This window comes from Chiloscyllium plagiosum, chromosome 7, assembly GCF_004010195.1.
Source record: "Chiloscyllium plagiosum isolate BGI_BamShark_2017 chromosome 7, ASM401019v2, whole genome shotgun sequence".
Taxonomy (NCBI): domain Eukaryota; kingdom Metazoa; phylum Chordata; class Chondrichthyes; order Orectolobiformes; family Hemiscylliidae; genus Chiloscyllium; species Chiloscyllium plagiosum.
Window position 1 is genome coordinate 65,095,165 of NC_057716.1, and position 24,649 is coordinate 65,119,813.

General features: G+C 40.6%; 1 protein-coding gene across 3 annotated transcripts in view; it reads left to right on the top strand.

Annotated features, from left to right (window-relative positions):
* The window catches only part of cers6 (ceramide synthase 6), a 250,358-nt gene that overhangs the window by 185,159 nt on the left and 40,550 nt on the right, over positions 1-24,649 (top strand). For all 3 annotated transcript variants that reach the window (XM_043693925.1, XM_043693926.1, XM_043693927.1), the window contains exons 5-6: positions 6,192-6,242; positions 18,807-18,899. In XM_043693925.1, the coding sequence (XP_043549860.1) occupies positions 6,192-6,242; positions 18,807-18,899 (144 nt within the window). The remainder of the gene's footprint in view (positions 1-6,191; positions 6,243-18,806; positions 18,900-24,649) is intronic.

Here is a 24,649-nt window from a genome sequence, read left to right on the forward strand (position 1 = left end):
AGACTTGTGGGAGATCCAAGATGGTGGCGGTCTGAGAAGTCTGCTGTCCTGGGCTCTGTGCCATACCCCCTGGCAAGGTAGACCTTTACTCCCCTCATTTAACCACCCCTAGGAGAAAAGAATTGCTAATATAAACATACTGAACAACTAGAGCTGCTAAAATTGTGGTTTAACAGCTTTAAGACCAGGATAAAAGCTTTTTTTTATCTCTCTACCCTGCAGGCACTCTGCCTCTATTCCTGATGAAGAGCTTTTGCCCGAAACGTTGATTTTCCTGCTCCTCGGATGCTGCCTGAACTACTGTGCTTTTCCAGCACCATTCTAATCTAGAATCTGGTTTCCAGCATCTGCAGTCCTTTTTTTTACCTGAAAGCAAATAAAGGAAAAGGGCCGAAAGGAGTGCAGCAGGCAGGACGCTCCCCTATTGCATTGGGAGTGCCTGTAGCCATTGTTCAAACTCCCAAGGCAGCCCCTTTGGATTTAATGAGGCAGCAGCATTTTCTCTTGGAGTTTGCCAAACTGTGAGAAAAGATTGAAGCAGCGGTGGAAACACCATCTGCCATGCTGAAAAAGCATGAGCAGGAAATTCAATTGTTGGACTGAAGAGTAGAGGCAGTGGAGGAGAGGACTGCGACATTAGAGAGAGATCATGGCGGAGGTCTCGGGAGGAAGGATCCGAATGCTGGAAGAACAGGTTCGGGTCCTTCAGGACTAAATGGATGACCTAGAAAACAAAAGTAGCAGAAAAATCTTTCAGCTGGTAGGTCTTCCAGAATGCGAGGAAGGTGAAGACCTCATTGGTTTCCTAGAGAAGTGGCTCCCGAAGTTCCTGGGGTTGGAGTTAGAGTCAGGGTTGTTGAGTGTGGAGCGGGCCCACCAGATATCAATGCGCAGGTCTGGGATGGACCCGCACTCCTGTGCGATCCCAGTGTGACTCCTACTTTTTAAAGAAAAACAGTTAGTGATTGAAACAGCAAGAAGATTCGACCCGGCAAGTACGCCCACACAAACTAAACAGTTGGTGGACTTGTGTGAGGAGTTGGGATTAGTGGATGTGTGGAGACACCTCCACGCTAATGGAAGAGACTTTACTTTCTAGTGCCACACGCGAATTGCCTTTTTTTTTATGCCATCGGATTGTTTGGACAGAATACTGGTGTGCAAAATTGGGAATATAGCTGTCTTGGGCCATGTGCCAGTGTATTTAGATGTTAAAATCAAGGGTGGTGGAATGGATGCATGGCACTGGCGCATGGACCCATTCCTGTTCAGGGATAGCAAATTCGTTGAGTACATCCCAAGAGAGTTCAGGGCCTTCTGGGACATCAACTCTGGTACTGTGGGAGGCCACTAAGGCATATTTACAAGGCCTGATTATTTCATATTCAATGACTAGAAGGAGGCAGAGGGAGAAGCAACAACAGATGGCTGGAGCCCTGGCTGCAGGTAGCTGAGGAAGTATATTATAATAGGCCTTCATTGGTCAAGCTGCAGTGGGTTATGGCCCTCCGGGCGGCTCTCGACTCAATGCACACACTAGTGGCAAAAAAAGAGGTGTCCTTTGTTAAACAAAGACTGAGTTTGGAGATAAGCCAGGTAGATATCTAGAATATCTGGCTAGAGAGAAAAATGCTTCCCAATCTATTATGTCTGTTGTTAGAGAGAAGGCTGGCACAGTTACCAGTGAGTTGAAGAAGATCAGTGTTAGATTTAGGGAATACTTTGCAGAGCTATATCAGTTGAAGGGAGGCGAACACGGTGCAGTGAGAATGCAGTCCTTTTTTGAGAACCTGGACCTTCCCAGTATAAACACGGAACAGGTCTCCCTGTTAAATGCGCCTGTGACAGTACAGGAGGTGCAGGAAGCGATAAAGCATCTCCACGGTGGCAAGGAACCAGGGCCAGATGGATTCCGAAGTGAATTCTATAAGGAATTCATAAATGTGTTGGTGGAGCCAATTCTGGGGATTTATAGCTACTCATATGCACAGGATTGTCTGCTGCCTTCTCTTAGGGAGGCTAATATCTCCCCCATTTTAAAGAAGGGGAAAGACCCGAAGAATCTGCTTCATTTCGACCAATTTCGTTGTTGAATGTAGATTTTAAAATTCTATCCAAGATGCTGGCCCTGAGGTTGGAAAAGATGTTACCCTATATTATGAAAGAAGATCAGAGGGTTTTGTCAAGGGCCTTAGCTCCTCCAACAATATCAGGAGGGGACTGAACATAGTGCAAGTATGCCAGCAAAGATTGACCCCAGGTTTGGTGGTCTCCCTAGACAAAGAAAAGGTGTTTGACCAGATAGAATGGCCGTACCTGTTTGGGGTCCTAGAGCAGTTTGGTCTGGGGGTAACCTCTGCCACATGGGTGGCAGTATTGTATAATGCTCCTAAGGCGGCAGTCATTACAAACGGCACTAAGTCAGATAACTTTCGTATTAGGAGAGGTAGTCACCAGGGGTGTCCTCTTTCATTACTGTTATTCACCTTGGCAATTGAGCCGTTAGCTGAGGCTATCAGGAGGGATCCTGAAATAGTTGCACCAAGGGTGGGAATGGGAGAGCATAAGGTCACCCTATGTGCTGATGATGTCTTTTTGTTCTTGGCCAATCCAGAGGAGTCCGTACCTCGATTGATTCAAATAACTAATTTGTTTGGCAGTTGTTCGGGCTACAGGGTCAACTTTACAAAATCGGAAGCCAAGCCGGTGGGGGAATCAATGGAGGGGCCTGATCTGAAGGATGGAATGCTATTCCCATTTAGATGCTCCTCAAAAGGTTTTTTATATTTGGAAATTTTTATTCCCCCTGCCTTCCACTAGCTGTATAAAGCTCACTATGCACAACTACTGGAGAGGTAAAACAGGATTTGCGGCGGTGGGAGGGATTACTGTTATCATGGTTAGGCCGAATAGCACTAATTACAATGAACGTTCTTCCTCGCCTGTTGTATCCCATGAGAATGCTCCCATTGTTGCTACCTAGACAAGCATTACGGAGGCTCAATGATTGGCTAGGGTCCTTTATTTGGTGTTGCAGGCGCCCCCTGAGTAAATTTACCAAATTGCAGCTCCCGTAGGGTGAGGGGGGTTTGGACCTTCCAGACTTGAAGAGATGTCAAATGTGCACTTTGTTAGCATATTTGGGTGACTGGGTATGGGGGGGGGGAGGAATTCGGAGTCGATTGGCTTGACATTGAAGCCTCGCAGTCGGGATGTCCCCTAGTTAATCTATTATTTATGGATAAGATGAAATCCGCGACCGAGCAGTGTAAGAGTCCAATCATATTAAATACGGTGAAAGCCTGGAGGATAATGAGGCAAGATGAGAGCAATTGGCTTAAGACCTCACCATTTACCTCATCGGTGGGAGCCCAAGGATTTAAACCTGGGGCAATGGACTCCAGCTTTAAGTTATAGGAGAATAAGGGAATCTCTTGTTTGGGAGATTTATTCGAGGGAGAGGTCTTGATGTCATTTAGCCAGCTAAGTCAGAAATATGGATTGTCTAATAGGGACCTTTTCCAGTAGTTTCAGATAAGGGATTATATACAGAGGAAGACCATGCTCCTGGCTCAGTTTTAGAAGTAAGACGTGGAGAAAAGAGTGCTCCGGTGTATGGGCGCTCTTTCAGTTAGTACTTTATATCATTTACAGAAGGGACGTGCCTTAGGGGACATGGAGGCACTCTGTCGGATGTGGAATCGGGAGCGACGAGAGGATATTTTATTGGCAGTTTGGGAAGATATATGGGAAAATGTAAAGAAAATTTCAATATGTAACAAAGCACAGACCATGCAATTGAAGATTTTACACAGGGCTCATATGGTGCTAGAGAGGCTAGCTAAGCTCAATGGATGAACTTCCAGTCTTCCCAAATGTAAAATTAGTATATGCACTCTTACACACTGCTACTGGTCATGTTGTAAGATCCAGAGATACTGGAGTGCTATAGTAAGGGAGCTGAAGGGCATCCTGGGGATTGAAGTTAAAGTGGATCCAGTATTTCCTATTCTGAGGTTGCCAAGTTTGTCCTCTCTGGGGGAACACAGGAAGATACTGTGTAACATTCCTACCCACTGTGCGAGGAAGAACATTTTAATGAATTGGATGTTGGAAAAACTGCCAGGTCTTATGGGGTGCACCACAAAATGGAACAGTTTTACAAGATGTGGCAGCCCTTTCTAAATTATATTGATGCAGACTTATCAGCAATATTAATTAGGGCTGTGGTATAGCCGTGGGAAGTAGTCTGGGCACTTGTGTGGCCCTGGGAGGGGGAGGCTGGGGAAAAGAATATGGGTACAATGACTGGTGCTCCCAGGAGGGGAGCCTCAATGGAGGTGTGGTGAGTAAAATAGAATGAAGTAATGTGATATAATTTAATTTAATTTAATTTGAATTCAGTTTAATTTAATTTTTATTTAATTTGTTTGTAGTTTAGTTTAAGTTAAATAGATAAGTTTCTTCTGGTAGAATAGTAGGTAGTTCATTATTAATAGTATCGTGATATGACATTGTTGTACTGTCTCTATCTTTCTGTATTTTGGTATTGTTCTTTTTTGTATATAAATGTTCTGTAAACGATTTGAAAAAGTTTCTAATGAAAATATTTACATAAAAAATACTTGCATTATATAGAACTTTTTTCATGACATGTCAAGTGCTTTACAGTCTGTTATTTTTGAAATATAGTCACTGTCATAATGGATTTAACAGTAGCTTTTCTATTGTCAAATAATAATTTCCATGAATCTGCAAGTGTACAACTATTGACTCAGTAGCTCTACTAATTGCTCGTTCATATATGCAATGTCCAATCTATAATCCTGGGAGGCTTGCGAAGCCAAGCCTCAACTAGAATTTAAATATCTTACTGCTGTGTGAACAGAGCCAACTGGTTCATGGCTGAACCACTAGATGGAGTATGGGACAGCAGTGAGCATTCCACTTTTCACCTGATTCACCACTATCACCTGATGAAGGAGCGATGCTCCGAAAGCTAGTGAGCTTCCAATTGAACCTGTTGGACTATAACCTGGTGTTGTGTGATTTTTAACTTTAAGGGCGAAGGTATTGAAATATCAGTCTCATTGATGTAGCTACCAACTCGTGGTATCAGCTACTACCAAGTGCTAGTGGTTCAACATTTACTGTCTAAAAATCATTTCAACCCAGCTGAGGAAAGAAATATGATGCCAGAAAATGGCAATTTAGATTACTTACAGTGTGGAAACAGGCGCTTCGGCCCAACAAATCCACACCGACCCGCCGAAGCATAACCCACCCAGACCCATTCTGCTACATTTACCCCTTCACCTAACCCTACGGGCAATTTAGCACGGCCAATTCACCTAGCCTGCACATTTTTGGATTGTGAGAGGAAATCGACGCAGACACGGGGAGAATGTGCAAACTCCACACAGAGAGTCGCCTGAGGCGGGAATTGAACCTGGGTCTCTAGCACTGTGAGGCAGCAGTGCTAACCACTGTGCCACCGTGCCGCCCACAATTCTGAGAATAAAATTGGTAAATATAGAAATAGCAGTAGGATTTTCCTTTTTCTGGTCATGTGCTTTTAATTTTGTGTGGATCAAAAAAAATGGACCCCCTTTCTAATTTCCACTTTCTTTCTAAATGTTAGCACATTTCCTGCTCTATTACTGATTTCAAGTTTTTTATTAATACTTTCAATCACCAGTCAGTACTTTTTTATTGTGCCATTTTATTGTCCCATTCCAAATCCAGACCTTCCTGTAGCCTCTCCATTTTGAGAGAATACATTCACACAACTTGACTGGACATTTATTCAGTCATCATTGAACATGTGGAATTCCTCAGTCAGTTAAAAAAAACTGCTGCAAATATTGAAGAGCAGTTTTACTAATGTAAGAAGTTTTGGTCCACCTACTCACACAGTAAATGTAGTTATCTCTGGACTTAATAACTAATAGGGAACTCTAAAGGGAGCTGTAAGAAGGATATCGAAATAATTTCCCCAAAGAGGAGACAATGGAACAAAAAGTAGAACAAATGGCCAGTAAAGAGACCAAAAACGGAAATGAGGCATGCATTTACCCTTCCTATATATTTGCATCCCTTGTTTTTTAGGAGATGGACATTTACAACTCAATGGGCAATGATTGATACAATTTTGTCACTGTTTCTTAAGATTTATTCTGTTTCTTTTACAGGCACCTTGGCTTTGGGAAACAAGGCACTGTTGGTACAGCTATCCCTACCAGGTAACACATTAATTGACATGTTGTATGCACTTCTGTTAGTCATTGTGATATTGACGATGACACATACTTGGTAGCAAGAATAATAATGTTTTCCATAGGTTTCAGCTTTATGTGCAAACTATACAGATTTTGTTTGAGTAGCAATAAATGTTTGACAATCATAGGAGAATCTTGTTATTGCAAAATCAGTTAGTAGGTACTTTGTTGCTGTTGCAACATGGTAGCTGAAGCTTCTCATGTTGAGACTAGCAGATATGAAGAATCAATTCTCAGAATTGTGTTGCAAGCCTGCACATAAATTACTGTGTTCAAGTATTATATTCGAACAGTATAGCGAATCAACCTGGAATTTCTTGATGAGCAGTGTTATTGGGTGAATCACTACTTTCATAAGTGCATGTATAATTAGAAATTGAAAGAAGAATGATAAAATTGGACAGAGTAAATGTGGATTTATGAAAGAGAAATCATATTGTTGGAGTTCTTTGAGAATATTACTTTTAGCATTGATAAAGGATCTGTGATCTGAAGTATTAAATTTTCAGAAGGCTTTTGATAAGGTCCCACAAAGAAGATTAGTCAATAATTTTAGACGGTATGGGACTGGAAGAAATGTACTAGTATGGATTGAGAATTGATTAAATCATAAAGCAAAGGGTAGGAATAAATGGATCATTTTCAGGATGGTAAGCTGTTACTATAGGAGTACTGCAAGGAACAGTGTGAGGTCTATAACTTTCACAGCCTATAAAAATGATTTGGATGTGGGGGCCAATTTTTGTTTTATTATTTGTTCATTTTGTAGAATGTTGGTGTCACTGGCTGGCCAGTATTAGTTGCCTATCTCTGTTTGCCCTTGAAAAGATGGTGGTAATTGCAATATTTCAAAATTTACTGATGCCATTATGCTACAATATAACTACCATTTGATGAATTTGGTGAAGGGTAGGACATTTCATTGAACAGGAGGACCCTGGGAGGGGATCCTGCCACTTCCTCATCTCTTCCTTAATTAAGTCTGGGGCAGGAAGTTTTGAGGACAGCCTTCCCAGCTCACTGCCAATTGAGACTCATAAATAGACAATTAGTATCCAATCAAGTGCCCCAGCCTACCGCTTTTGTCGTTCATCCAGCAATTTGAATATAACCAGGAAATTAGAATCTCCTCAGTTTGAGAGCTGGCTGGACACAGTCAGTTTTAAAAAAAGAGAGAAAAACAAGAAAATATGGCCAGATTTAGAATCTCCTCAGTCAGAGGACTAACCCCAAGCTGACTGGCCACAGCCTGTGTCTACTGTGGGTTTTCTTTTGGAAAATCTGTGGGAGAGATACCAGGAAGAAAGACCAAAAAGAAAACTTGACCATAGAGTCATAATGACGTACAGCACAGAAACAGACCCTTCGGTCCAACTCATCCATGCTGACCAGATATCCTAAGTAAATCTAGTCCCATTTGCTAGCATTTGGCTCATATCCCTCTAAATATTTCCCATTCATACACCCATCCAGATGCCTTTTAAATGTTGTAATTGTACCAGCCTCCACCACTTCTCCTGGCAGCTCAATCCATGCACGCACCACCATTAGGTCCCTTTTAAATCTTTCCACTCTCACCTTAAACCCATGCCCTCTGGTTTTGGACTTCCCCACCCTGGGGAAAAGACCTTGTCTATTTACAAAGTTAAAAATCTCACAACACCAGGTTATAGTCCAACAGGTTTAATTGGAAGCACTAGCATTCAGAGCACCGCTCCTTCATCAGGTGGTTGTGGAGTACACAATTGTAAGACACAGAATTTATAGCAAAAGTTTACAGTGTAATGTAACTGAAATTATACTTTGAAAAATACCTTGATTGTTTGTTGAGTCTTTCATCTGTACAAATACCATGATATTTTCACTCTTTCATGTGTAAATCACAAAACCTTTTTCTAAAGTTACATTCTCAGGTTAACTGAAACAATTGGTGTTAGCCAGACAATATATTGAAGGTATTAGCCCTCCTGTGTTCTCTGTCTGTGCCATAATGTTTAGACTGATTCGAATCTAAAAAGTGAGATAACAGAGTCTTACATGAATCTTGTCTATTTACGCTATCCATGCCCCTTATGATTTTATAAACCTCTATAAAGTCACTCCTTAGCCTCTGATGCTCCAGGGAAAATAGCCCCTGTCTATTCAGTCTCTCCCTGTAGCTCAAACCCTCCAACCCTGGCAACATCCTTTTAGAATTACTTGCATGTTTCTGGATGTGGGGAGCAGGAGTGTTCCGTGTTTAGAGACAGTGAACTAGCATTTGGAAGAGGGCGGGACTGCTAAGAGGCCATTCAGAGGCTGGTAGTCCTTCAGTGATTGGCAGCACACCTGGGAAGAAATTGATGCTCAGTTCTTGGACTGAACCCACAAGATGCTCAGTATTGCCTTTGGAATGGATTCCCTCTTTCTGTTAAGTGTGGTGTGGGAATTGCACTGGTGGAATCTTATAGGGGCCTGAATGGCATTCACCATGGTGATATTGGTGGCTGAATTGTGTGAGAAGTCTGGTGAGATCTATCTCAACATTGGGAGCACTCGCTGTTCTTTTTATGCACATGTTCAGTGGATGTTTCTCAACTAGCCAAGTTTTTCACTAGACAGCAACGAGTTACAAACTAAAGGGGATTATTGCTTGTTAAATGTCTAAATAATGCTACAGAGCTGAAAATATGTTGCTGGAAAAGCGCAGCAGGTCAGGCAGTATCCAAGGAGCAGGAGAATCAACTTTTCGGGAATGAGCCCTTCTTCAGCCTTCTTCCTGCTCCTTGGATGCTGCCTGACCTGCTGCGCTTTTCCAGCAACACATTTTCAGCTCTGATCTCCAACATCTGCAGTCCTCACTTTCTCCTCCTAAATAATGCTACAACTCACCTTGTTAAGTTTCACCTTCCTAACTGACCCCACATGCCGAACAATCGAGACTTCAAGTATACTTGACCTGAAAGTCAAGGCAGATACCTGATAATTTCAGCTCTACCACTACTCGAAGGACATTGGGCGCGAATATCTCAGAGAATACTCTGAGGTTACAAATTTGTACATCTCTTACCCACAGACATTAGCATCCAACGTACACTGGCCTTTAAGAATGCTCGTGTACTCCTCTGCACTTCATTGCTGCACCTCAGGCTGCAGCTGTAGCTATCATTGTAATGCTGCTGCAAGAACACTGTATAGCCAGCTCATGGACTAGACCAGACTGCATCTCCGTTTTGTTCACTTGCTATCATATCACTCACTCATTCTGAGCCTACTGGGATGCTCACAGAATCTTTGCATTGCCTTACCTTGCCTTTTTGTGCTTTGCCCTCAGCCAGCGATACCAGGCTTACTGTACTGATGTATTGCTGTCCTCTTTAGTGCAGCCACAAAACCAGGAAGCTCGTCATGGTTGTCAGCAGTGCTCAGTCAAGTCATGGGACATATCTTTCATAAAGGAATCCCAACACAATATGCTGAGGGCAGCCTCCAATATCAGTGCAGAGGCTTGGAAATGGAAATGTGCTGTCTACATATGGGGTGAGGATTCAACTGTCAATCAACTCATCACCCTCTTGACCCTTTCTGCCCACTATGGGTTATTTTTCTCCTAAAATGATACAGGGCAGTTATTAACGGAGATGAGAGTGGGTGGCACAGCTCTTACTTTTGCTATCGGTGGGGAGATGTCCCGAGTGAGTGAGCAGGCAGCAGAGGGCAAGCACGGTTAGTGCTGTTGGGGGTTGCCATGGGTGACAGTAAGTGAGGGAAGGTGTTGCATGTGTTACTGAGGGTGGTAGAGCATGAGCCATGGTGGGAGATGGGTGGAGCAGCAGAGATCTAGTGAATGTGATATATCAGAGAGAAGATGGTGATACCTACACTGGCCAAGTGGAGAATGTCATTGACCTTCTTCCCACAATATTATACATTCCTCCAGATGGCTGAGACTGCACTGACCCATACCATGGCCTGGTGTCATGGTCTTATCTTCTGGTCCTGTGGGAAGACAACATTCCACCTATGCAGCACCATATCCAGCAGGACCTCCAGGTCCCTGGCCACAAAGAGGTATGCCAATTTCCCCTTGTCTCCCATGTCTGGGCAAGTGTCAGGAACCATATAGGACAGCTCCAGTCTGATAATGCTCATCCAAGTGCACAACTGCTTTTTAAAGTTGGCACCTGATTGGGCCAATTGTGGAATATCCTGCTAGGCAGGTTGTTCCGGGAATGGCATGTGGTAAGATTGGGCTAAAATTTGACATGAGAGGTGCTATAGAGGTGGCGTAGGTTATTAATGAGGCAAGTTTCATAGCAAAGTACTGAGGATGATTCAAAGCATCTGCAAAGGAATATAGACAGGTTGAATGACTGGGAAAAGAACTTGGCAGATGGAATATAATGTGGGAAAATGTGAGGTTATGCATTTTGACAGGAAGAGTAGAGGAGCTGACTTTTATTTAAATAGTAAAAGACTGCAGAAAGCTGCATTGCAGAGTAATTTGGGAGCGCATAAATCACAAAAAGCTAGTATACAAGTTTAGCAGGTAATAGAGAAGACAAACAGATTATTGCCTTTTCTTCACAAAGGGAATGGAGTTCTAAAAATAGGGAAATCTTGCTAAAATTATAAAAAGCACTAATCAGACCATAGCTGAAATACTGTGAAAAGTTTCAGTCCCCTTATTAAAGGAAAGATAAATTGATATTGGACGCATTTTAGAGAATATTTGCTGGGTTGATCCCAGGTGTGGAGGGATTATCATATGAGAAGAGATTGAATAGGTTGGGATTGTACTCATTGAAGTTTAGAAGATTGAGAGGAGACCTTATTGATACATCCAAGATTCTTAAAAAGCTTGACAAGGTAGGTGTGGAAAGTTGTTTCTCCTTGTGGAAGAGTCCAGCACTAGAGGTCATAACCTCAGAATAAGAGGTCACCTATTTAAGACAGAGTTGAGGAGGAATATCTTCTCTCAGATGGTAATGAATCTATGGAATTCTTTACCACATTGGGTTGTAAAAGTTGGCTAATTAAATATATTCAAGGTTGAGATAATAAGATTTCTAATTACTAAGGGAATCAAGGGTTATGAAGAAAAGGCAGAAAGTTGGAATTGAGGATTATAAGATAAGCCATGATCATCTGTTGAATGACAGAGCAGGCTTGATGAGTTGAATAGCCTGTTTCTGTTCCTACATACTATGATCTCATTATAATGTGGTGAGAAAATGCACTAGGCCTCATGGTCAAAAACCCTCCAAAATAACTCGACACAACTGACACTTCGCCAAAATAAGTGCAAGATTCATCCCTTTATAAAATGTTGACACTCCCAATAACTAAGTTAGAAACATCATGTTGTTAACGAAACAACCAGTTTCTGAAATCTACATACATTCATTTTTATTTATTTTGCTCCAGCATTACTTCAAAGTTGACAGCTAATTCTGCTCCATCATGTTAATTTGTGCATGATCAATCTTTGCCTTACAACTGTATTGATGATGATCTCTCACTGGCGACCATACTATTAAAACTATAGAAAATATATTAATAACACCAGAGCATTAAAAATATAAATTTCCAGTCCCAGTTTAAAGTTTAAGTCAAAATATAGTGTGCCATTGATAAAAGGGTATACTGTGGATCTTTTGGAGATAGAAACGGTGAAGCAACAATGAGAATAATTATTTATTAATATCTTACAGCCCGATTGAGAGTCTGAGCTTATTTGACTAAGTTTTTTTTATTTATTGTGCCCAGAATATATCCCATTTATCATGATTTGAGAAGTAACATTTAACTGCAAATTTTTGATATTACATTAATATTTGAAACATAAACATTGCAACAACAAATACTGTTTTATTTGGTAATTTATTGAACTGTTGTGATTATAACATGCGTAGACACTTTGTAATTTTCAATTACACGTTGTTGTGACAATATAACAAATTCCTGAAGCAATTACAATTTGAAGCTGACATATTTTTAAAAGACTTTTAATGTAATTACATTCTATGCAATGAGATATATAATCCCAAATACAAAAGGGCCATTAAAATTTCCGAGACTGCTGTTTCTAGACAGTACAGATTTTAAAATGTCAAAGCTAAATATTTTATCAGACTACAGTTTTAGATAATGACTAAATACTGTACTTTATTTGATTTAATATAAATCCATATAAATAGATTAAAATCCATATTCAATGTGAAGTTGTGGCATAGTGGTAATGTCACTGAACTGGCAATCCAGAGGCCCACACTAATGCTGTGTGGACTCAGATTCAAATCCCTCCATGACAATTGGTGTAATTGACATTATTTATACATCTGAAATTAAAAGATGGTCTTTATAATATTGACCATGAAGCCAGCGACAACCGCCATAAAAATCCATCTTGTTCACAAATGCCCTTCAGGGAATGAAATCTGCCATCCTTATCTACATATGACACAGGCATTATAACGATCAGTAGCGTTGTAGATAGTGCAGAAGGTTGTCAAAAGATACATTGAGATATAGGTAAATTGCAGATATGGGCAGAGTAATGGCAGATGGAGTTGAATTTGTGTAAGAGTGAAATGCTACACTTTGGCAGAACAAATATTAAGGAAAAGTATACAGTTCAGGACCCTGAACAGCATTGATGTCTAGAAGGATCTTGATGTTCAAATCCAAAGCTCCCTGAAAGTGGCCACACAATTAGATAGGGTGGTGAAGAAGACGTATGGCATGCTTGCCTTAGTTGGTCAGGGAATTGATTGCAAGAGTCAGGTTGTCATGTTGGAGCTTTATAATACTTTGGTTAGGCCACACTTAGAATACTGCAAACAATTCTATTTGCAACATTACAGGAAGGATGTGAAGGCTTTGGAGAGAGTGCAGAAGAGGTTTACCAAGATGCTGCCTGGATCAGAGTGTATGAACTATAAGGAGAGGCGAGAAAAACTCAGGTTGTTTTCTCTGGAGGGGTGGAGGCTGAGGGGAGACTTGATAGAAATCTATAAAATTATAAGATGCATTGATAGTGTTGACCGTCAGAATCCTTTTCCCTAAGTTGAAATGTCTAATACTAGTGGCATGCATTTAAGGTAAGAGGGGAAAAGTTTAAAGGAGGTGTGACGGGCAAGTTTATTACAGAGTGGTAAGAGTGTAGAATGTGATACAATAGGGGTGTTTAAGAGACTTTTAGATAAGCACATGAATGTGCAAGGAATGGAGGGATATGGACCAAGGGCAGGTAGAAGTGATTGGTTTAATTTGGCATCATGTTTGGCACAAAATCGTGGGCTGAAGGGCCCGTTCCTGTGCTGTACTGTTCTATGTAATATGTATCCAGATCCACAGCAAGATTGTTGGCTCTTAAATGGTCTCTGCAATCGTTCAAAAGCCACTCAGTTTTATCAAACTACTAGAGAAAAGACAGAACGGGAGATATTCGGATGACCAACCATCTTTGACCTTAGCACCAGAAACAAGAATGACACACCCAGCCATATCAACTATGTAATGTCCTCCTTATCAGCATGTAAGGGGCTTGTGCCAAGTTGAGAGAGCGATGCTACAAAGTAATGAAGCAACCACTTTATAAGGTCATACTTACTGCATCATACCTGAGCTCTCTACAAAGTGCAATTCAAGAGTGCGATGGAATACCTCCACATGCCTGCATAAGTGCAAAGTCACATGACACCAGGTTATAGGTGAATATGCATGAGAGAGCAGGGCTCTGAAAGTGTATGATTTCACATAAACCTGTTAGACTATGATCTGGTGTCATGTGACTTCTGACTTTGTCCACCCCAGTCCAACACTGGCACATCATTGTATGAGTGCAGCGGCAGCAGCATTCAAGAAGCTTGATACCATCCATAACAAATCAAGTCACTTGGTTATTCATCTGGATAAGCAATATGCACTATTTAATTATTATACTCAGCTTAATATCTGTTTTACTCTATATAACATGCTCAAAGTACAAGCTATGGTAGGAAAAGAGAGCAGCAATGTATTATTCACTTTGAAAAATCAAAAACATAATACATAAAAACAGAACTAATTTCAAAGTACTCTGTTAAGCATGAGTAATAGGATAGTGATGAAAGTTCCATCACAACACTTGCTAATAAAGGTTAATGTCAGAGTAACATTACTTCATAAACAAACAAATGTAAAAGACACATCAGCCTCCAAGTCCAATTCGCTTCACTGGTATTAGCGTAGGTTTGTCTGGAATGTGCCCAATAATAAATAGTTACAATGTCCAAACTGTAGATTAGGCTTTTACCAACTCTTTAGTAAATTGCAAATTATTACAAGATATTTGCGGAAAAAGACACAGTGGTAAAAGGAGGTTTAAAATTTACTTTAGGATCTCAGAAAGAGTAACAGAAAGAGGGGCTGAGGTTATACAGGAAGCAGGGCTGCTTTTCTGTTATTATTATCAATCTAAATAACATCACACCTTCTCACAATACATTCCACCTGCTGTCTTGTTGCCTACTCAAATGATGTGTCTATATCTCTGTGTGTTCTCCTCACAGATTACATTCCACCTAACTTCGTATCATAAGCAAACTTGGATACTGTGATGAACAGTCATCTAGACATGAAACTTTAGCTTGCTCTCTCTCCATGGATGCTGCCTGACCTGCTGGGATCTCCAGCATATTTTGCTTTCAATTCAAATTCCAGCATTTGTAGTAACTTGCTCCTACATTGGATATATTTCTCTCAATTTCAATGTCTATGTCAGTAATATAGACTGTAAATAGCAGAGGCCAGAATACCAATTCTTGTAGCATTCCATGAATCACATCTTGCCAGCTTGAAAGAGACACTTGTCTCTACTCTTTTTTTCCTGTCCATTACCAATCTTTCATTCATGCTAATATATAACCTCAACTCTATAAGCCTTCATCTTGTCTATTAACATTCAGTATGGTACTTTCTTGAGTACCTTTTGGAAGTACAAGTAAGTATATATGCTGGGCCATGACTGATACACAGTTGGGACCCCATTATTTTCATTTGGGCTTTTCAAGGTCACTCAGGATTATAGAATTGATCAAAAGAGGAAGGAGGGGTGGGAGTGAGATGTAGATTAGATTTAGATTTATTGTCACATGTATATAAAAAAATACAGTGGAAAGTTATTTTTGCATATTATATGCAAAGTGTCACCACATTATGATGGGAGACTTGACATGGGGAGAATTGTTTTTAAGTTTATGATACTCACTAGGAACAGACTGGAGTAGTATAGAATAGAAATTTACTGTCACGTGTAGTTTTACATGAAAAATACAATGAAAAGTTTTATAAGTCACCCCTCCGTGGCACCCTCATCAATGACAGAAGTCACACATAATAAAGAAATGTAAAATTAAGACAAAGTTCATCACAGTTCAGTTAATGGGTCCTGTGCTTGGGGAAAGCCAGTTAAGGAACGATGGAATACCCTGAAGATGCAACCAGGATGAGAATGCCATACCGGTCTGCTGGAATACTGAGTAAGGAGCCTGCACCAAAGAAGACTACCACCCAGGCCAAGACCGCCACCCCAGGCCAAGACCGCCACTCCTGGACAAGATCACCTGCTGGGCTGCCGGAATGCCTGGACACTTAGGCAAAGAAGAGTTCCACAGAGAGACTGTCCAGAAGCATGCACATAACCCAGAATTCAGTGCTGTGAATCTGTGGCTGGTTATTTAAACATTCACTGCATCCCATATGACTTCAGGATTTCGAACACTAACTGCATACAGGAAGACCTGCATATTATGATTTCATCTCCACTACTTAAAGCAACATTCAAACATACAAAACGAAGGAACAGTTAGGAGCCAAAGGCAATTTTGTGCCAGAACAGAATCTAAGAGGTTAAAGACTGCAGTTCATTTTTGTGATAACTATCTGGATATTCTGTTCTTGTGATGGGAGAATGTGGGAAGATATACTATTCCCTAGCACCATGAGCAGGAAGTCAACTGGGAACACTAAGGCAACACAGTTAATGGCAATACAAAAGATCATCAGCAGGAGCCTGGTGCACGCACTTGGATATGATACAGGAAGTTGATCAATGATCTGAGCAGTGCAGGAAAGGTGGTTATCATGGCATATTCACCAACACTCTGCTATAAAAATACTACATGCCCATCATTCATCCTTCACAAGCACACCAGTCCTCATCCCACATTACCTTGCAGGTATATCCTGTCAGTCCATGCTCACATCCTTGTTTGACCATCCACCACTGACTTTGACCGTCATTATCATATGATGTTATGCCCCTTCCTCGTGGTCAATGTTTTGAATCAATTTGGTAAACATATGTCATGTTTCTTTTTTTGCTCTCTGTACACGAAGAGTCCACAGAACACAGAGGAATGGCAGAGAACTGAACTAGAACATAGAAAAATACAGTACAGAATGGAGCCTTCAGCCTACGGTGTTGTGCCGAGGATTAATCCTAATGTAAAATAAAATAACCTTACCTATGCACCCCTGAATTCACTGCTGTCCATGTGCATGTCTAGCAAGCACTTAAATGTCCCTAATGACTCTACTTTCCCTAATGAACTCCAACCATCCCACAGCTAACACATGGAGAAGAGCAGACACTGTCAATCAGTGGAGTCTCAGTGTACCTGGTGTCAGACAGGGATTTACAGGGCATCTGTAGAGATCTTCCAGCTACCTAATGACAACACATGGCATGTGCATGTCTAGCAAGTACTTAAATGTCCCTAATGACTCTACTTTCCCTAATGAACTCCAATCATCCCACAGCTAACACATGGAGAAGAGCAGACACTGTCAATCAGTGGAGTCTCAGTGTACCTAGTGTCAGACAGGGATTTACAGGGCATCTGTAGAGATCTTCCAGCTACCTAATGACAACACATGGTATGCTATGCAATCTTGACTTGATATCAATAGTGAGTGAAATTTGTTGATGTGCAGGATAATAATCCCCATATCCTTATCTTGAAAGTACTTATTCACAGCTTTTAACTCCCATGGGATTTTTGCACATCCCATTTGTGGTAGTTCAGGTCATGGAAATCATTAGTGGTTCTCCAGAGGAGGTCACACACTGTCAGTATGCACTATCAAAGTACTAGTGCACATCAGGTGCCAGCTGAGATGCTCCAACTTTTGCTTGGCACCAAGACAGAGAGCCACATGTGGCTCTGAAGACTCAGGTCAAGCATGCTGACTGTGTCAAGCTGCATCTGTGTGCTCATACTCTACTTTGAAGCTTCATGTCTCTGAGTAGCAGCCCGTTGCTCGTGCAAGCCCTGCTGTTTCCATACAGTCACACCCAGAGATCAGAGTTCCAAAGCATACATCAGACCAATGAACCTCTGAAACATAGATGGCACCTCCAAAGTTTGTGAACACATCTTTTAGCACCATTACTGTGAACAAACTCTTTTGCATGCAACTCTGAAAGCAGCTGTGAGTACTGAGTACATCTTGACATCTTCCTGTCATGGCTTCAGTTCCCTCAATTACTACAATCTTTTCACTTCATTTTCAGTAGTGAGCTCCAAGATATTTGGGAAGCCCACTGAGTCAAAGATAAAGACAAAACTCACATTACCATAATACTAACTGACTGAATAACATTTCAGTAGACAGTTGGCCTCTTCAGCTGGGAGTTGCATATAGGAAACCTAACACGATGGGGTGAAATGCAGAAATGGTTGGAACCAGTTTTCCAACATGCCTGCATTTACCTACCCAAATTAAAATCTATGTCTTCAACCGCATTAAAATTCTTTGAATATCTTTTCAGATCAGAAAGAGAACTTTTTAAAATTGTTAACTGGATATTGATACAAATAATTTTTCCCGACAAAATGAGCCAATTCTGAAGTAGAAGTATTTCTTCTGAACGTTCATTTATGTTTAAATACTCCATGACATTTTATTTTCATTATATTGCTTTTGTTAAAGTTTTCTGAACTTTTCCCATTCCCTTGCCTGGTAAATATTTTTCTGTCATAATGTATTTCTCCAACTTGGAAAATGCTTTCATTTAAGAGTATTCAGGGAAATCGATTTTTTTTTAAAAAACAGCAAGGGAGAAATGGTTTTGGTGCATCACCACATAGCAAATACATTGATTTTCTTGAAACATATAAATGCAGAATAATAATGTATGATAACAATTGTCCACATTATGAAGTGCTAAATATCTGTGTTGATAAGACCAACTTTCTAATTTATTGCTAGACATTTTATTTCTTTCTTCTTAATTTTTTTTCGCTACGAACTTTTACTTAAGAATCTGTATCTAGGTCCCGTTGTCCTTCATATGGTGCCATAAGTGGCCATTTGTAAACCTTTCACCATACTTGTGTGAGTACATGTGACAATAAAGCTAATTTTAATTCCAATGATCAAACTGAGGAATGACCACTCATGAATTTTACAGCCAGTCCTTTTCGCTATTTATTGTATCATTTTTCTGACCTGATAAGTCCACTATGTATTCAATATTAACTTATTTTCTTTTCTCAATAGGCTCTAACCTCTGATCTCCATTACTATTACATTATGGAGCTGGCATTCTACTGGTCTTTAATGTTCTCTCAGTTTACTGATATCAAAAGAAAGGTAAGAACATTGCACATGAATCAAAGATACAAAGAAACTTTCAGCTCAGAAGGAGACCATTTGTCCTATTATGGCTATTATGGAAGAGCAGTTGTGTTTAGTTCTAGTTTCCCAGCTTTTTGTTCATCGTCCTCAGATATCTATTAACTCAAATTATTCATGAATTCTGTTTCCATGTAGAATATTCCAGACTACAGCAACAAAGTGAAAAGACTTCTCATCTGCATCCTAGACCTTTTACTAATGATTTTGAATCCTTGTCTTCTAGTTATTCAACAGAGAATTTTTTTTTACTATTTACTCTACCAATATCTGTCATCAGGTCACTCCATAGAACAATTCTATTTCACCCTCTCCTGACAATTAAGTTTCTTATCATTAGTAACATCTCAGTAAGCCCCTATTACACTTTTGAATGACTTTACATTCTTCATGGTGTGGTATTGTCCACAGTAATCTCACTAGTGTTAAATTCTACTCCTTTACTTATAACCCCCGGTAACCCATTTTCCATATTTTTCATGGTCAGCGATGTGTAAATGTTGACCCAAAGGCTGAATGGATGTGGTGTTGAATTTTCCAGGAAGATGTGACCTGAAAAGTCAGATGAGACCGGGTGTGGGAGCATGAAGTTGCACAAAAAGCCTTTGGGCCAGTGTCTATTCCAGGGAAGAGATACATCAGATGTGAAACATTAGCTCTTTTTCTCCACAGATTCTGTCAAACGTGCTGAATTTCTCCAGCTCTTTCTGTTTTACCCCAGCAAACTGTTTCCATATTGTTTCTAAAGTGTTTGAGCTTAGTCTAACATTGTTGTTAATATTCCCTTGCATCCTCTCTTTGTTTGCCATATATTTTTTATTCTGTCTTGCATATTTCACAATTTTGCTGATTGTTAACTGAATCTTTCTTGTGCCATTTGTCTATGCCTTCTTTTGCTGTTTTATTTTTAACTTTTATTTCCTTTCCTTTAGGGCAAATTAGCTTTGTGGTTGTCCAACTTTCTCCTTCAAAGAAATATGTCTAGTTTTCACATGAACTCTCCATTGTTTTGTAACTGTTTTAATCTAAGCTACCTTCTCTAATCTGCTGATACAACATCCCTTGTGACATCACTTAAATTAACTTTATATCAGTTGAGCATTTTTAACTCTTTTTGTGGTCTCTTTCCATCATTACTTTAAACTGAATAAGTTGAAACACTTTTAGTAGAATTCTTACGAGAACAAACGATGAAGAACTAGAGGGCGTAGACTTAGGGTGGGGGAGAAAGATTTAAAAGGGACCTAAGGGGCAACCTTTTCACACAGAGAGTTGTGTATGTATGGAATGAGCTGCCAGAGGAAATTGTGGAGGCTGGTACAACTGCAACATTTAAAAGGCATCTGAATGGGTATCTGAGTAGGAAGGGTTTAGAGGGATATGGGCCAAGTGCTGGTAAATGGGACTAGGTTAATTTAGGATATCTGGTCGGTATGGATGAGTTGGACCGAAGGGTCTGTTTTCGTGCTGTACATCTCTGTGACTGTAAGACTGTATGATTTACACTGATTTTGTGAAAAAATCCAATGAATGACAATTAAACAATGCTATGAATTTGTTTAGTCACTGTCTTGTTTAAATAAAAAATAATTAAAACATTAGGATCATAAGTTTTTCTGTTATATAAAATACAACAGAGTAGATATAATTAAACAAATAGAAACTGTCCGATACTGTTACTTTCACAAAATAAAAATGTATTTGTTAAGTGCTGTCAAAATCTGTGTTAAAGGGTAATTTGGAACAAATCTTGCAGATTTGCATTGGGTAGGATATATACAAAAAATAATTTTAGTGCTCAGTCATACCAGGAGTACTGACAGAAGCAAAACTGAACTTTTCCCACTTTAAACTGGCATCAATGAACCAATTTGCACCTGTACTACGTTCTGGTGGTGACTGCAAATGAATTGACTTCCGAGTGGTATAGTATGTCCAGTCTGATCCAATCCCTGACATAACCTGAACAGCAATTGCATCCTGTTTGATTGCCAGCAGAAGTCAGTTATTATTACCAGCATGGGTCAGACCATAACATGTGTTGTGAGGAAAAGGGACAAGGATAGATTTTCTGAAAGCAGTAAGTTGAAGCTTATTATTATCCATTTGTAGAATAATTAATGATCTAGAATACTGCTAAATCTGATGTAGACCATTAACCATCGAAAAATAGCAGCAGGAGTGGTGCATTCTCACCTTCGAACCTGCCCCACCATTCAACATAATCATGGCTAATCATCTAACTCTGTACTTTGTTCCTGCTTCCTCCTCATGAGCTTTGAGCCCTTTAGTCCTCAGAATATATCTAACTTGCTCATGAAAACATCCAATATTTTGGCTTCAACCACTTTCTGTGGCAGACAATTCCACTGGCTCACCACTCTGGCTGAAGGAATGTCTTCTTGCCTCAGGCCTAAGTTGCAAACCCTGTATCCTTCGACTGCGACTCCTGGTTCTGGACTCTCTGGTCATCAGGAACATTGTTCCTGCATTTCCTATGTCTAGCTCTGTCAATCCTGCCATCCCAAGAATCAGTCTAGTAAACCTTTGTTGCACCCACTCCATTGCAAGAACATTGTTCCTCAGACAAGGAGACCCAAAAAACACACAATATTCTCACCAAGGCTTTGTACAATTGTGGCAAGACATCACTACTCTTGTACTCGAATCTTTTTGTTATGAAGGCCAACATACCATTTACCTTCTTCACCACCTGCAAGCATCATTTCAGCGACTGATGTACAAGGATACCCAGATCTCATTACACCCCCCTCTTTCCCCATCTATCACATTCGGATAACAATTTTCCTTACCGGTTTTGCTACTAAAGTGGGTAACCTCACATTAATCCACATTATACTTTTATCTGCCATGCATTTGTCTACTCACTCAGCCTGTCCAAGTTACACTGAAGCATCACTGCATCCTCTCACAGTTCACCCTCTCACTCAATATTATGTCATCTGCAAACTTGGAGGTTTTGCAATTAATTCCATTATCTAAATCATTAACATATATAATGACTAGCTGGGGTCCAAGTGCTGATTCCTACAGTACCCTTCTAGTCAATGAGTGACACTTGCATAAAGACCTATTTCTTACAACCTTTTATTTCCTTTCTGCTAACCAATTCTCTATCAAGTTTGTACACCAACCCTATTCTTTTATGTGGGACTTTAAAAGCAAAATCCATTAGAACATATGAAAGTTCAGTGAGGCATCCAGCTGTCAAACAAGATGTCAATGGCCTGGTCTGTCAAGAAAATGTTATAAAGCATTTATGTCTGTCTCACCTATACATTCCACCAGTTTTACTTGCTAAAGTGTTTGAAATCTATAAAAGCAACACTGTTGTTGGTGATTTGATAACAATTACTGATCAAACAGTGTAGAAACATATTAAGTGCAAATAATATGTCCTTCAGGTCATAATAGGAAATTAGCAATTAAGGAAGATTGAAACATGACAGGAAGATCTACATTAATATTTGATGGATTGACCATTGCTTTTGTCAATATGTCTTGATTAATAGCATACAGTAAGTGTATGCTTTATAGGGACATATCTTTTTCATTGGCATGCTTAAAATTTTGGTTAATCTACTGCCACACAATCATTTTTTAAAAAATATTCAGCAGTACGCAGTTCTCAGCCATAAATCACTCAGACTCCTTGTATGTGGTACTGCTAAATGCTCATACATGATAACCTGAATGAATAATATTGTACAACTTGCTATTACTTCCATTGTCCTGCTTACATGTTCTAAACAATATGGTGAGAAATTTGGAAAAATCAAACAAGATGCCCAGTGAGGACTTTTTTGACATTGAGATGTAAAGGTCCTATTTTCCAACCGCGCCTTGGATTCCAAGATAAGATACTCACTAATGAGCATTGAGAGAGGTTGAGTGCTCAGTGTGCTCATTGGAATGTAAAAGAATGAGATGAAACATGTAAGATTTCTAGAGGGCTTAACAGGATAGATACAGAGAGGTTGTTTCTCCTTGTTGGACAACCTAGAGCCAGAGTAAGCAGTTGCCTATTTCCAATATTAGTCCAAGACATTGGCCACTTAGGGCAAACATAATCAAGGGGTCCATTCCTCTACAGTTGAGTGAGACCACAGTCCGCCCTGTGCATTCAGTGTACCAGTCCAGGAATTCAGGCTAAGTCAGTCGCCGAGCAGATTCCAGGTTTCTGGCAGGCTTTCAAGTGCTCGTGACTTGGAGCATTTCTTCCTTGAAATGCTGTGGAGAAGTGGCAGTGAAGTGCTCATCAGCAGGTGCTACCAACTCTAATTTAGCAAAATTCCAGCAAATTTTAATGTAGCCAAATCTAGAGGGTTGTTGATGGATTCAAGAGGCAGCCTTGCCAGTGCATCCTCTGAGGCATCTGTGCTCTTCCTCAGAAATGGAGGAGGAATTGTCTTGTGTCATGGCTCTCTTGACCACTGAGACTGTGGTGATGCCACTGGTATCTGCGTGGAGACAAAACAAAGAATGTATCACGGTCAAGGGCTCGAGATTATAGCATGTTAAGAGTACACTAACATTGTGGGGTAGTGTGAAAGTAACGCAATAATAATCAATGCGTCTTCCTTGGTTGCCCAGCCAAATGTCTTCAAAGACCTGGGTCTTGCCATTATCAGCCAAGATCCACTTCTCACAGAGAAAAGGAGCCAATTGTCAATAAGCCCACCAAGTGTCCTGGTCATCTTGTCTCTGTTATGGGTTGTTTCTCTTGGAATTAGAGAAGGAGAGGGATTGAGTAGGATGAAAGTGGGTGGCACTTGGTACTGCTTCAGGTCAGGGTAAAGTGTTAAAGTGTCCTATGCGCTTAGTAGGCAGTGCAGAGACCATGCACAGTTAGTAATAGAGTCTTGGGACTGGAAAATACATGAGGCAGAAAGCTGCATGCAGTAGTGAAAATGGCAGAGAATGAGCCTTGGTGGGAGGTGGGTGTAATAGCAGAGAAGGAATGAATATGGAGTAACATAGGTAAGATGGTGGCACTTACCCTGGCAGAACAAAGATGGTCCATTGACCTTTTTGCAGCATAACTGCACATTTTTTCAGACTGCCATGACTACACTGGCCTAGATGGCAACTTTGTACAAGGCTGACAGGATCTGGTATCATGGCCTGCCCATCATGAGTTAAATGATGTTCCTCCTCTGTTCTACCGATCTACCAGTATCTCCAGGTCCCTGTCCACAAAGCAGGGCATCAATTTCTTGGGACAAGCGGGGTGACATAACAGTGTTGTACCTCAAGCTTATGGAGAGAAAACCTTCCTGAATCTTAATGAAAATGACACTTAGCTGATTTCTAATAAGATTCAGCCCTAAGTTTTCGACAATTGTTTGGCTTTATCTCTCTGTCTGTAAGGAGAAAGTGAGGACTGCAGGTGCTAGAGATCAGAGCTGAAAAATGTGTTGCTGGAAAAGTGCAGCAGGTCAGGCAGCATCCAAGGAGCAGGAGAATCGACGTTTCGGTCATAAGCCCAAATGAGGAATGAGGAGGGTGTGCCAAGCAGGCTAAGATAAAAGGTAGGGAGGAGGGACTTGGGGGAGGGGCATTGGGAATACGATAGGTGGAAGGAGGTAAAGGTGAGGGTGATAGGCTGGAGAGGGGTGGGGGCGGAGAGGTCGGGAAGAAGATTGCAGGTCAAGAAGGCAGTGCTGAGTCTGAGGGTTGGGACTGAG